At 34.5% G+C, this 15,643-nt stretch overlaps 1 protein-coding gene across 1 annotated transcript in view; it reads right to left on the bottom strand.

Annotated features, from left to right (window-relative positions):
- Positions 1 to 15,643, bottom strand: part of RYR2 (ryanodine receptor 2) — a gene marked incomplete at its 5' end in the record, with an annotated part of 385,437 nt that overhangs the window by 93,691 nt on the left and 276,103 nt on the right. The window contains 9 exons of the mRNA XM_083858180.1: positions 2,004 to 2,079; positions 4,717 to 4,794; positions 5,631 to 5,768; positions 6,871 to 6,960; positions 7,612 to 7,690; positions 9,656 to 9,819; positions 10,551 to 10,691; positions 13,284 to 13,374; positions 14,679 to 14,899. Coding sequence (XP_083714306.1) covers positions 2,004 to 2,079; positions 4,717 to 4,794; positions 5,631 to 5,768; positions 6,871 to 6,960; positions 7,612 to 7,690; positions 9,656 to 9,819; positions 10,551 to 10,691; positions 13,284 to 13,374; positions 14,679 to 14,899 — 1,078 coding nt within the window. The remainder of the gene's footprint in view (positions 1 to 2,003; positions 2,080 to 4,716; positions 4,795 to 5,630; positions 5,769 to 6,870; positions 6,961 to 7,611; positions 7,691 to 9,655; positions 9,820 to 10,550; positions 10,692 to 13,283; positions 13,375 to 14,678; positions 14,900 to 15,643) is intronic.

Here is a 15,643-nt window from a genome sequence, read left to right as displayed (position 1 = left end):
TTTCCTAAAAATCACTACATATAAACAGAAATATAAACATACATGAAGTCCTGCTTTTAAACATTCTAATGACAGGGTTCATCAAGTTTAGCAAGATATACAAATATCTAAAAATATATTAAAGTGATATAGTTCTACTTTATAGTAATAAGTTAAAGAAAGAAAATTAGAGTACATCACTCAAACATGGTTCACACTACTGTCCAGCAGGGGCAAAAGAATGCTGCAAAACCAGAGGTAAACAGAATAAACTTTATTCTATTGCTTACTAAAATCTGGTGTATTGATATCTACTGCATGTAGATATTTAATTTGGAAGAAAAATAATGCTGCTATTGTAAATATAAATATCTGCAGAAAAAGCAACAGTCTTAGGAGTTCAACTTTTAAAACTACCATCGCATAACATAACACAATAAATTCCTATGGCAATTGCTCTGAAACCGCAGGAAACTGTAAAGGTAATGGTAAGATTTCTCTCTGAAAAAAACACTAAAGAAAGTATCTAAATAATAATATTTTTTAAAATGAACAAATTCAGTATAGAAAATATTGGAGACATATCACTGGATGATTTTTTTTAAGCTGCATATTCTGAAATTTTCCATTAGTTCTGCCTGAATCCATTTAAGTACACGCAAAATGATAACCTACAGTGGGCAAGTCTGATGGTGCATTGGGTGTTTTTGTTTAGTCTGGATTTGTCTTAGAAAGTAGTCTTTAACATTGGGATGATTGGATTTTATTCTCTTGTCACCAACATGATGTAATTGTACCACATGACAGGCAAAATGTAAATAAGTCCACATTATTCTTTCGTTCTTTACACATGGGTTAAAAAAAAAATAGCATATGAATATACAGGAAGAAAACTCTCAAAATTTTTGAAGGCCAAGTTTTGCCCAGCTGAAAAATTCATCTACCTTTCACATACAAAAGCTCTCCATCAGATGCCTCTCCGTCAATCACTACAGCCACCTCCAGCCTTCCCATACTGCACCACACAACAAATACCACACAGTATTCTCAATTAAGTGCTTCTCATAGGCAAAATTCTGCTTTCAAAGTGGTAAAATGCAGTTGAAATACTGACATATCTTTCTGTAGCCTATGACTTTGCAAACTTGGCCCATCCTAAGGCTAGTTATCCTGAGGAAAGTTTTACAGGAAAGGAATGATATTAAGGCAAAATATAATTAAAGGCGTGGCAATTTAAAGTGTTTTTCAAAGGCACTTCCAGATAGAACTTTGCTTTTTTTATAAAACTTTAACTTCTATACCTTTTCTGGAATTTAGACCAACTTTGGTGCATTAAATATATGGCTAGACAGCTTCAGATAAGGTAAAACCCTAGCTTCAATCATTTGCAACTGAGAACTTGTTTTCTCCATGTGCTAATATAGTGTTATCTGAAAAAAAAAATCAGCTTTAACACAAATAAAGAAATGCTTTTAACACAGAGGAAAAACCGTAAATTATACAACAGATGAAAAAAAATTCATTTAGGTAAGTAGAGATCATGAAGCGCTTGCAATTTTGATATGGAATCAAGTATCTGCTCTAGGTTTTTCCACTTGTCAATTCAAAACACGATATTGTGCAGTACTTAGTAAACACTCTTTAGATCCACCTGCAATAAAAGAAGCAATACAAATGAAATCATAGTCCATTGGGTAACAGTCTGAAAGATTAATGCTAGAAGGAAAATGGATTAATGTGGCTTAAAATTATTTACAACCGTTGAGTTTTCCTCCCTTCCTATATTTGAATTGGTAAACTACTTAAACAAAGACAGTTACACTTGGTACTACTACAACTTTCAGGCACTAAAAATCACAGTCAAGGATAGTCAAGAAATAGTCATAGTCAAGGAATTCACTGTTTCTTCTTTGTAAATTTAAATTTGCTATTCCATTTTCTTCTTTTTAATGTTCTCTGAAATGCATGACCTAAGGTAGTCACAGAAAATATAAAATACTGTAAATACCTATGGATAACATTACCTTTTGCTTCAAGCTCCAGTTTCTTTTTCTTTGCCCATATGTTATGGTAGTTTTCAGCCATCATCTCAGCCATAGCCTTAGGAAAATGGAGAGCTTGGTGATGTGGGTTGCAATAAATAACTCTCAGACAAGTTTCTGGTTGATAACAAGTTTTGTTCTCTGGGAAGTTTAATACAATTACACTGCACTGGAAACAAATTTTTACTGAAAAAGTATTATATAGAATTTGGGTAGAATCAGCATGGGTATAAGAGTCAGGAACCTGGTGCTGAGGAAAAAACTCTTACAACAGAAAACAAGAAACCACACAGAGAAGAACAGTCTGGGGTGTCAGGTGGAGGAGACTTCATTCTCAAAACAAGGCCAAAAAGAACCCTCTGAAGGCACCGTCAAAGGGAAGAGAAAACAGCAAATCAGAGGACTGAATCAACATTGTTACTGCTGGCTGTGGCAGACTAACTATGAACCCATGGATGTAGCTTCTTCTCTGCGGATACTGTGTTCATTTGTGTGACCACACTGTTAAAACATCAACCCCTTTAGAGCATAAATTAGTCTAAAACAAACTTCTTCAGACTGGTGAATTAGAAGCTAGACCTCAAACCAAACAAAACAGATAAGCTCTCCAGGGTCTACCTAGCAGGAAGAAGATGAAACAACTTTTTTAACTCACCTCCGCTGTCCTCCTGGTTGTGTACTCTCTAATTGTATAGAGTGGTGGAATTTATTGCAGATTTCACTTTACATTTCTTTCATGAAACCACAGAAACCTTCTCATCTTCAGTAAGGATTTTGAGTAATGAGTATATCTCAATACCAATTTTCTTTATTTGTGAGAATACTCATGAATTCAGAAACTTTTCAGCCGTATCTTATATGTCCACAAAACAATTTGCTTCATAAACTTTTTTTCCAGTGAATAAATAATGATACGTTTCTGTTCTGTATGGTCGATGCCTTCTGTCATGCACACTCTGATCCTGATATTTTGATAATGCCAATTAGGACTTTAAAAGGATGCGCAGTAGCCTGTGTTTCACAGCACCTAGCAAAGCAGAGCGCTATGAAGATGTTTCTAGAGCAAGACCTAGCTGCTCATGGAGCTAGGATGTGACCAGATAACCTAAGGCCAAAATGAGGATTATTTTGCAGACTTACAGTTTAAGACATGGTCATGATTCTTGCTGGCTAACTCTGAACTCCAATTTGAAAGATATTAAACATTTTCTAAAATGTTCAAAATTACACATAGTTTTTAAAATTCAGATCTCATTAATACCCAAAATGTTTAGACATTTCCTCAATATTGGTATCATGACAATTAATGGCTGAAATTGCATTTTAATTAATTTTTTTTAGCTTTTAAATAACAGATTCTGAAGCTGGTTTCAAAGAAGACCTCTCTCTATAGGGCAAATGAATCATAAAGCCAACAAGCTCTGCCTTAGAGCTAAGGGCTACAAAGGAAATACAAGTAATGACAAGAGTTAGAGGATACAGCATAAAAAAATAAGCAAGGAACTAACAGAAGTTCCACTGCCCTTTTTATATGACTTGTGACAGGATGGTTACTTTTATCTGGGCTTAGTTTACTGCATCATAATACTATGATGTGATGTCCACATCATGAGTTGTTTCCTGAGCATTAAACAAAGTCTGCAAATCTTTGAACTAGACTGAGTTTATACAAACATTACATGTTATAATTGCAAGGAATCTTTGTCATCAATTTAAAATAAGAATGTAATGATAGAGGCAGTTATTCAATTACCAACTTCATTAACTCTTTGGAATGATCAACAATCTATTGATTAATTGGCAGAAAATTCTTTTAAAGCTAGTCAGCAATCTAAAACTGCTAGAATTACAAAACTGGAAACTGCAAGACAGAAATCAAGGAGTGGAAATCTAATGTGAGAATTTGTTTAGATGTACAGTAGAGTATATACTTCACAGTTAGTCAATTAATTTACTACCACTGCTTTTTTGCACTATAGCAAAGCTCAGTATGAACAAAGTTAAGCCTGTGTTTCAGGACTGTATTGAAGTCAGCATTGAACACCATGTTGCCATCACTAAACCAGTACAAACACTCATGCTACCTAATTTAAAGCTATTTAGTATATGCCTACATTACATTGCAATTATACTCACAGGAAATTAGTAGACGGTAAAACCAAGCACCATACTCTAGCAAACACCATGAAAAAAATCCTATCTAATGACAGTAACAACAAACATATTGGTCCAAATAACACAACCTACTGACACATCTGTCAAACCCCTTCATTCTCTATTCTCACAGTACTTAATGGTTTTTGATTCTTATTCCTTCAGTTTAGAGAAAAAAAAAAAAGAAGTGTTGAAAAATGCTTCGGAAAGATAGTGGAGAAATGAATGGAAAACAATAAAAATTGATGCTGCTTGCTCTTCTAAACAGGAGTCTCTTCAAAATGACAAATGTTCACAAAGTGTACTGGGAAAATCAATCCAGGACTAAAGAAAATTTTGAAAATTTGAAGAAAATTTCAACATGTTTTTTAAGCAACAGAGGATCAGAGATCAGTAATGCAAAAGACCAAAAAGCCCCCACCAAACTCAAAGCATATCAAAATAGGTAATATTGGTACAAAACTGTTTAAAATAAAGTAGCAAATCAGACAAAATTAAATTATAAAACAAACCGTCAGCATTTCAGGTGTTTCTGACTTACATGTAAGTCTCTGGAGAGAGTGACATTGCTCATGTCAATTGCTCGAGGAGTGTAACCATGGGCTGTATCTACAGAAATCTGAATGACAAATGTGCAAAACAGTGGAGTTACACAAGATACTGAGAGCAATAAGAAATTTATAGAAAAAGTCACTTGTAGATCTCTAGAGAGAAAAAAGGATCTTTTGTGGCCCAGCTGAAAATATATCGGGGTGGTAAACTTCAGTGAGAGTTAGGCAAAGGACAACAGAGTTTGTTCCCAAAGACAGATGGCCATCAGACACAAGTCCCTTTCACTTAAATACAAATTGCACTTAAACTCATTTAGGGTTTGAACTTGTGGACAAGGATAAAGTTATTATTATATCTCTGCATTATCTAGAGATTCTTTTTTTTTCTTAGCAGGAAAATCTCACACAATCTAGTTTAAGGTGAATTCAGGCAAAAATCAAACTTTTGATTTAGCTTTTCTACATCCCATTTCTATATTTAAGTCTAGAACTTATAAGTCTAGAACCCATCTTTTACCTTCTGTCCTTCCTCCCCACCCAGAAAATATCAACCTCTTTTTATTCTTTCTTTTTACTGTCTAAATTTGTCAGAGGTTTGCTCATTACACTGACACAAATGGTCAAAGGAAGATAAAAAGTGCCAGAGGTTCCCTGGATGACAAGCCACTTACACAAGAAGTGTGGCTAGAAAAGAGGCATTGATAGGCTTTCCTCTATGGATTGTGCAGTAACAGGTACCTCTTGCTTTAAAAAGAACTGTATCCAGAACTTTCCTCCTATATGTGACATTATTTTCACATACACGTATACAAGCACCTGGAGCCCAGAAAGTTCAAAGGCTTCCTTTCAAAAGGCAGTTATTATTAATAGATAATAACACAAAGCTTTCAGGAAAGTGGCTCACTTGGCTGGTTTGTGATATGCGACGCGTTCGATTATACAGTGCCATCGAATCTCCCTCACGCGTTCTTTCAATTCGCCATCCCCATGCCAGCATGGTTTTTAGTGATTCTTTGATTGGCCATCGATAAATTTCTTTCTCCTAGAAGGATGTACATGCAATATTTAACTCGTTTATTATGTAGGTGTACAGAGCAAAAAGTAACTATTGGACTTTTTCCTGATTATACTAAGATGCAAAGAAATGCACTGAATTCAAGCATTATTGCTCAGGGTTTACTGAATGATGGAAATAAATAATATAGATATTAAAAGTTTATTAATCATTTCAGAGGCAGGGAGAATAATTCTAGCCCTGCAGGAAGCTGATGATCTCAGGGATAACTGTGTTAATAGCATTCTCAGACATGAAATCAAGAATGGAGCAGAAATTATCAGGAGTGTTTTATCAGCTACATGAACCAAAAAATCATAACCATAGAATCATAAACAAGTCTGCATTCGAAGAGAACTCTGGACATCTTCTGTCTCTACCTTCTGTTGAGTTCAGATAAGGTAACTAATTGGGCTATCAGGATTAGGTTATCTAGGTCTTGCTGTGTCATGCCTTCAACATGCAAGTGATTTCATCACCTCTTTAGGCAAATTATTCAAATGTTTAAGCTGTCAAGATAAGAAGGATTTTCAGAAAGCATTTCTGCTAAAGAAGCTTACACCCATTGCCACTTATCTTGTCACTGTGCACCCCTGTGATGAGAATACATCCATCTTCTCTGTAGCTAATGCATAGGAACCAGGAAACCAAGACCAAATCTCCAGCAACTTTATCTTTTTTAAGCTGAACAAACCCAGTTACTCCAGCTGCTTCATTTTATATCAAGTTCTCTAGACGTCTAATCATATTCCTGGTTTTCTGCTGGAGACCAGACAAAGCCTAAACCTGACTCTTCACTAAGAAAGAAGGCACTCCTGTGTGACCTTACTGCAAAAATAGAGTGGCAATATCTCACTTCAGTTTAACCGAAGTTATGTCATGTAGATTCAGCTTTGTGAGAAAAATTTTGAGTGGCCCATTTATTATACAATAAAACCCTTCTATATCTTTGCAGGATTTTGTGGAAGGCAGCAATCACACATTAGCTGACATAGTGTAAATACTTTTTTTCTTAAAATGATGAAAAGACAAGGCAATATTTTCACTGATATTTCAGCAACCCTGGATCAAGCATGAACAAATCTCTTACCTTTTCAGACAGTAACTTATATTGTTTCATTAATGGTTGCACTTTTGCAGATTCAGAAAATGTTTCACCATAGGTCCATCCATTGGCAAACTGCAAACAGCAATAAGAAGGATAAAACGGGGAAATGCAAAAAATTATGAAAAAGACATTTTATTGGTAAAAATTAACTGAATAATGCTTCTGCAGAACTGTTCTTTTAAAGTTTCCTTCTTACTATTTTCTCAACCAACATTTATATTATCTACAAATTAAGATATGAAGCATGTAGCATGCTATCCTTTGCAAAATAATTACCAAAGCAACCATATCAATACACTTTTATTTCAGAGACTTTTATAAAGCAGAATACTGTGCTACAGTTGAGGACCTACTCAGGTCCAGGTCCAGTTTTTTAACTGGACAAACAAAATGCACAAAGAAATAAAAAGGCTAACGAGCCTACTTGGTAAAAAAAAAAAAAAAAAATTCAGGTCCATAAAACTATTAAATAATTAGCAAGTATATTTACTCAAAAGTCAGCAATAGAAATGATGAAATAATTAAACACTATTTTGAAATATTCATATGTACTTAGAGAACTTTCCTCCAAATATATTTTAAGGAAATGGTATGTACATATCTTACCTACATACCAACTTGTAACATTATGAAAAATAATAACATTCAGAATGAAATATTTTAAAGAAGAAATTGATTCAAATAAAATATATGATTTTGCTTTAAGAGGAATGTAGATTTTACCTTTTCCATTGACCATTTGTCATGAGCATGTTCTGCATATTTGTTAATGAAATATTCTAGCTTTTCAGGGATCGTAATGCTGAAAGTGAATAGAAAATCAGCATTATATCACACAGGCTAAAACTGAATGCTTTTGTTGTAAAGAAAACTTCAAAATAAATAATAAATAATGCACAGCCCTTTCCTGTGGTCTTCTTTTCACATATAATTTGCTCCAAGGCAAAAATTAAATCAAGGAAGATATCTGAATTATTTCATGGGCACTGATTAACAATTAAAGCTTTTGAAGGAATTTAACTTCTTTTAAATGTGTGCTGGGAAAAACAATAATGAGATCAAGCATTAGTGCTTTTTATCCCTTATTTTCTTAGTATTAAATCCATAACTACAACCCATAGTTTCAGAAATATGGTAGTAATTTATTACACATATTCATTATAAACTGTGTTAGCAGTCCTTTTTGAAACATTATTTATTTTATATATTAAAAAAAATTATCAAATATCAGTTGTTTACTTCATCAGCATTGCAACAAATGAAAGGGAGTAACTACTTTTGACCACTGATGAAATAGTAATATCTTCCTTCCTAACATATAGAATTTCAGTACAAGTAGTGTTAGGGTGCCATCTACTGTGAAATAGAAGTCTAAATTTTCGAATTATGTCAGAGTAACTGTCTGCAAGAGTGTTACACATGCACAAAGGTCAGAAAACATTAATCCAGCACTGTCATAGGCTGTTTTTATTGTTTGAAAGACTGCATTTTGAAGGGAACTCTATTAATAGTATAGTATTTCAAAACATTTCAGAAATGCAATGAAATTACAAGCACACTAACATCCTATTATCTATACCTTCATACAAATAGGTCCAAGTACTAGTAAACAATGCAAAGCTGGATTTGGAGGTTAAAAGAATTTAGGATAATTTGGAGGTTACAATGCTAGCAGCAGTTCTGTTTTTGTCTTGAAACATTACAGAACTGTTGACTCCTATAGCAATGAATTAGTATCATTTGATTAATATTAAGTAACATTTTCTGAGTTTTTCAAATCTATTCCAGGTATCTACAGGGTTTTTTTTTCTGAAATGACACCAGATAAATACTCAGTTAAATGATAATATAATATTCTTAAGAAATTTTGTTAAACCTTCACATATTTTAATATATCTTAGAAAAATGAATTTAAATGGTTACTGATGTCCTTTCTATGCTCCAAACTGGATTATGACATTAACTGCCTTATTTATATGTGCATACATGCACAAGCATGCTGTATGGAAGGTGTCAATCCACTGATGTCAATCCATCCTGTGCGCTGAACATTAATAGAGGCAGAAAGCTCATGGGGCAAGTGAAGCAAATGTTTTACAACAGGAATTTTTTAAGATATAGTGCATAGCCACGCTTTTTTAAGACTATTCTAAAGAAAGGGAAATGGCACACTTGCTGTAGTCAAAAATCAGGGCAGAAAATTTCCATTCAGATATGTGCTTTGTCTGGTTAATATACCTTAGAAAGCAAGTCAAGAACCTGACTGCCTAGAGAGAATGAAGATTATTCTGCCAAATTGCCATTATTCACAGTAAAAAAGATTATATGAAGGCACAATCAAACAATTTGCAGTAGGTACCCTGTCATTCACACAAATTGGAATTAGTGTCTTGACATATGTCAATAATGACAGGGATGATGTAGACTTGTCTTCTTTTTCAGCTTCTAAGAGCATGCTGGTTTATCTGCAGCAGACATGCAAAGATAATTGGATTCTATTAGTTCTATTTCCTGGGTAGAACTACATTGAAAAATATTCTAAGTTGATCAAGAAATCACTAGTTTTAACTTGCTAACTTGCTAGTTGTTGCTTTACTTGATTTAAAATAAATACATAAATAAAAATATTAAGATCTCAATTCTATATATGAAGTAAGAATTCAGAAGAGAAGTTTTAAGTTCACATCACACCAAACAACAGACACTCCTCTCCTCTTTTACACATTCATGATCAAAAAAACCCAGGTGCAACAAAGTAATTCCTTACTTTGAGGTATCAACAGGTTGAGGATTAAAGTTCCCATCTGAATCCATTGAAGACTGTTTTTCCATCATATTGACATAATTTGATTCCATATAATCTGGAGGCAAGGCCCCTGCAACTGCACTCAGACAAGGCAAAGCCAGTTTGAAAAGTTCTTGTTCATACTTCTGTGGGACACACAGTGAACAGAAAGTGAGTAGTGAACGGGAGCTTTCAACATCATCTATGAAACTGATGCAGCTGTACATGAAACGAAGAAGCCAGAGAATGGCTTTTCTTACTTTCAGTGTGAAACGGAATTTTTGTTCTGAAAATAAAGAAAACTGACTGTCCAAAGCAGAAAGCTAGATGCAAGTCTTAATCTTGCTCAAGTAAATGGGAAAGTGTTGACTTCACTGGTAGCAATGCTAAATGTTTTTCAGATGACGGGAAGACAGCACAGCAGAGGAATAAACACAGCATTCCTTAACACTTAGATTTGAAATTAAACTGATGAAACTTAAAGCAGACTTTAACTTTGTTAAAAACAGTCACCAAGTGAACAATAAATACGTAACAAGACATATTATTAAACTTCTGCTTAACACAGAATTGATTCAAAGGTGCTGAAAGTACAACTACTAAACAGAGACGTGTACAGATCTGTACAGATACATCTCAAGATTATCACTTTCGTTTTACAGTTTTTTAATTAGGAGACAAAAATGTTATACCTACATTAAATTAGAAGCTGTAAGTGGAAGATTTAAACTTACTAAAGCCTATATTTTTTGTATTTTTTTTTTCTTTGAAGTGGATGATATAGTGTTGATATAAGCTGGGTAAAAATTACAGGTTAAAGAAAAAACATTACACAATAAGGATTTCACAGTAATAGATGTATACTAAAAGTACTTACCTTTTGAGATAAAGCATCAAAAATACCCCAGAACAACTTTCTGGATAAATGAAGTTCTTCTTCTGAGGCAGCACCAAAGTTACCCCATCCACTTGGCAAACAATAATACTTCCAGCATCTTTCATAATGATTTGTCAGTAACTGAAACACAACATATTTTGAAAGCAAATAGAAATGTAACCACTGAAGTTCTTCCATTCTGGCACTATAACATTACACAGAAGCTACCAGAAAAAAATCTGTACTTTTATCAATATGCCATGCTGTATATGTATTTTTCAAATCACTGGTGTATATATACCCAGAAAGAGCAGCTTTTTAATCTTTGTTTCAACACCACTTTGCAAAACTTTTCAGAAAATATTCCAAGTCACAGTCAGTAGAGAGCTGGCATGATTTTCATTTTTCCCAGTCTGAACAAACTTCAAGATGGGAAAATGCAGACATTCATAACACAAATATCTATATGTGCATAAATAAAGCCAGGAATTAAAAAAATACAAAAAAAACCCCCACCAGAACATAACAACCTACGTCTGATATGTAGAAGTGAGGATTTTGATAGTCAAAAATATAATCTTGATACTGCACTGTTCTTTTACACTTTCAACAGATCAGGGAAAAAATCCCAAAACAATACATGGAGAGAATGTGTGTGCGTGTGTGTGTGCGTGTGTGTGTATGTATATATAAAAATATTTAAATAATCTATTAATATATATTTACTATTCTAATTGTTGGATGACTAAAGAAAAAATGCAGAGGAGAACTTAGATGCATATAAGATGTAAAAAGACAGAAGTTTTATCATTTATGTAGAACCACAGGAGTCTCAGAAATATGTACTCTAAGAGTCAAATATGTATTTGAAAATATTTTTTAAAACTATATTCAATTATGTAATGGTCAGACAAGTTTGCTTTTGGACTACATGTGTATAGTAATATATAAAATATGTTTTTAAACCTAGTCAAGAGAGTAAAGGCAGGTTTAGTTGCAGAGAAATCCCTGATGAAGCACTGAATATTATTGAAGAGGAAATAAAAACAAGGTAGTCATATTCAAAAATGTCGGAACTACATGAAATACAGGAACAGCATCACAGATTTGAATTTTCATGCTGCTTAAAACCTGAGGCAATTTTTAACTTTAGAAACCAGCAAATGTATTCACAGTAGACAGCACTGTATTCTGATTTGCCTACATAATTTTCTCCTCTCTTCCCATGTAAAATTACATTTTCAGAGGCCTGATTAACTTACAGCTGCCTCTTCATGTTACTATAACTGGCTTGCCAGCACAAGCCTGTAAGGAATGCACACTTACAATACTAAAATACTTTCAAACCAGAAACATATCAGATATGGGTAGGAGTCCCTTGTTAAATCACTGGAAATCAGTTTACTGTCAATGAAACCTTTTAAAAGTTATAGGTCTATCTCCAGATAACGAGTTCAATTTCCTCAGAAGGCCCTATTAGTCTTTTAGGTATCAGTGGACAAAATCCTTAGCCCATGCTAATGCCATGGTTCTCTTCACATCTGTATTCTTGCAAAGCCTGACTAGCCAAAAGAATTCAATTATTATTTCCCTACTGTTAAGTTCAGCAACAAGGGCAGCTCACTGCAGTCATGACCTTTAGTATCATAAAATCTGTTCTTCTAGATGAACAGATGTCAAGGAGCTGGGTTTGTTTCTTCCTCACTCAAAAAAAAAACCCAAACCCTGAAGCACTACAGCCAAATAGGAAGTGCCACATTGCTATTTGGTTTTAGCAACACATAAAATGCTGTAATGCATTAGAAGCGCCCCCTTCAGGGCACTATACTAAATTATCAACTGTTTTTCTCACACAGACATGCAAGAATGGCTGCACCAGAATCTTTAGTTAGATTGAGGATTTCTGGGGGGGGGGGGGGGGCATAATCAAATTATGAAGTCCTTGGCAGGGATTCAGCAGCAGGCCCTGGCTTTGAGATTAATAATTTAAATTCCTCTTCTTACATCAGGGTTGTAGATGTGCTGCTGTGCTCTTAAAGCATAAAAATACAATAAATAAAAAAATATTCATATCTAATTCAAAACTGTGGTACAAAAACTACATTAAAAAAGACTGCTAAGAAACAGTAGGGAAGGTGTGGAACCAAATGTTTATTAAAACTAATGATGATATCAGGAATCTTTCAGGAATGTGTCAGCTCCAAAAGGAAAAAAAAGTCAAACGTCATTTTTCTTATGCATTAGGAATCAGAATAAAAAGATACAGCTGAAGTTTTGGGAGCTGAAAACAAAATGCAACATTACAACTACATATTATTAATTAACAGATTTCTAAGCATCACAAACAGCAAAAGAGTCCTTTTTCCAACAGCAAGGAAAACCAATGCAGAGGCAAAAAGTAAGAGTACATTCAAAATATGAATTGTTATGTTTTGTGCACTGGATTCTGTGCCCTGACCCCAAGGGTTTTTCTATTGTGTTTTCACATGGGCTAAAACAAACAGAAAATAATTAAAGGAGAAGAAAACATTAGAGCCAGAATTCATAATTCCATATGGATGGATGTAAATTAGACTGAATTTCTCCCAAAGCAATAATTTATCCTTAAAAACTATGGTCTTAGATTACTGCAGAGTGGAAATAACAACGATTACAGAGAATCTTCTCCATGCAACTATATTCTGTTGCATTCTGTTATAAAGAATGCTGTTGAATACTAATATTTAGTTTTACCTTAAGAGGCATCTTTGCATGCTCATTTAACAGAGGCACATCAAATACTAATCTCCTCAGCAAATGCTGCATCATGGAAGGCCGCAACTGCCTAAAAGCAGACAAACAATTTCAAAAGGGTGCACCAGCACAGTTTCAGGTAAATAATTGATAAGTACATTAAAGCAACGTATCAGTCCTATACTGTCAACATTCTTCAAATGCATAAAAAAAATAAGATTTTACTTGTGGCAATAGGGCACTAGGGGTCCAGAAGAAAGCAAACAAGTGTATACCAAAGAAATATGCTGAACAAACTGCAAGTCAAATGCTTCAAAGAAGCCAAGAAAACATCTGATCTACAGACAGAGAACATCAGGGGGGGAAAAACCCTGAATTTTGATAATGTGTATTAGGATTGCCATGGTCATGAGAAAAGCGTATCATGTTGGTTTCTTGTAATATATCTGAATGACTCCTAAAATATCTTGGAAACTAATGAAGACGTAAGAGCACTATCTCTTTAGATGTGCCAAACAGGACACAGCAGTGAGCACCAACTGGAAGGACAGAAGAAATTGCTATAGTATGAATTTTGCAATGGCATGGACATTAAATCTTTCCAGATACATAGTAAAATTCTGGTTATTTTCATAAAAAAATATTAAATGGTATATCAAATACCACTGAATGTGATATATTATTTTACAGTATTATAATATAAATGTCTGTCATTTTTGAGCACATTTCCAAACTACGCAAAAAACAAAAAGTTGTTGTAAAACACTAAAAAAAAAGCAAAGCAAATCTTCTGGTGAACTGAAAGCCTAAATGTTAACTGCAATTTGAACTTGAATTCATATTTGCCTAGTCAGCTTCTCATAATTGAGCCTGTGGATTTATTAAATATTGGATAATAACCAACTGGTTTTGACCCTGCAGACACACAAACAAAATCTGTCCCTAAGCTGTTCAGTAAAGAGACATAACAATACTAATCATTGATTAGGATTTCAAATGGAACACACCATAAATAAATCTCTACATAGAATTCAGATACATTACTGAATATCAAATCTACAAGGCTAAAATTATTTAAATGGCAATTCAGTGTATGTATAACTCCACAATTCCAGAGCTTTGTCTTTTGCATCCTCTTTGTTCATCACCAAGGTTTTAATTTGAAAGATTTGGTGATGGCAGACTAATTTAGGACTGAATGAATGACAACTGAGCAATGACTGGTGATTAATAAAGCTGCAAATTTAATACAGTATCTTAAAAACTATCACAATCATTTGATGGGAAAAAATCTTAATTATGTTACTAGTGGCATAGTTCTGAATTCCTGTATTATGAAAATCACAGACTACTTTATCACTTAGCATTCCTGTACAGCCAGAAGTATATTCTTACCCACAGATAGACAGCAAACACTCTTCAATAGCATCTCGCTGAGCTTTGGTAAGAGAGCATCCCTTTGAGAGTCTGTATACAGTGTGCAATAAGGAATCGATGAGGGAAGCATGGTGCTCCGTGCCAGCAAATAGAGGAGCACATCTGGTCAAGAGAGGCAAGACTGCTGTGCAAAGATATCGATTCAGAGCCAAAGCCATATCTGTAGCACTTAAAGCAGCCTATAAATTAAATGGGACAGAAATTAGACTTGTCTCATCAGTGTGGTTACAAATGAAAAGAAATTGATGGGTTTGTTCTGCAGTTATAAAGTGGGAAAATTCCAGAACTCAGAAATGAGGATATGATACCTACTGGAGCTAAATCCCTACCTTCTTCGGCTGCTTTTAAAGTCTCACAGATAGCTTTTGTTTTTTTATGAATGAAAAAAAAATTGTAAATGTAGCCATTCAAAAACAAAGTAAGATTGTATTGAAGAATGTCACAGTTGCTAAACAGAACCCTCCAAAAACAGGTAATACACATTAGTATCTTTTTGCTATGAACAAGGCCATGTTCCATTTGAGTTAAAAATCCTCACCTGCTATTTCTTAAATATCTGGCAGAAAAGCACCTGGGGGTATTGGTCAACAAGTGAACATGAATTTGTGCTCAAGTGGCCAAGAAGATTGATAACATCTGGTTTGTATCAGCAATAGTGTGACCAGCAGGACAGTGATCATCACTCTGTACTCAGCACTGGTGAGGGGCTGCACCTCCAATCTCCAGTTTTGGGCCCCCCACTGCAAGAAGGACATCAAGGTGCTGGAGCATGTCCAGAGAAGGGCAATGGAGCTGCTGGAGGGCCTGGAGTACAAGTCCTGTGAGAAGCAGCTGAGGCTGTTTATCCTGGAGAAAAGGCAGCTCAGAGGAGACCTTATCACTCTCTACAACTGCCTGAAAGGATGCTGTAGTGACGTATCAGT

Source organism: Zosterops lateralis, assembly GCF_965231275.1.
Source record: "Zosterops lateralis genome assembly, chromosome: 3".
Taxonomy (NCBI): domain Eukaryota; kingdom Metazoa; phylum Chordata; class Aves; order Passeriformes; family Zosteropidae; genus Zosterops; species Zosterops lateralis.
The sequence above is the reverse complement of the archived record's forward strand: the minus strand, read 5'-3'. Positions and strand labels throughout refer to the sequence as shown.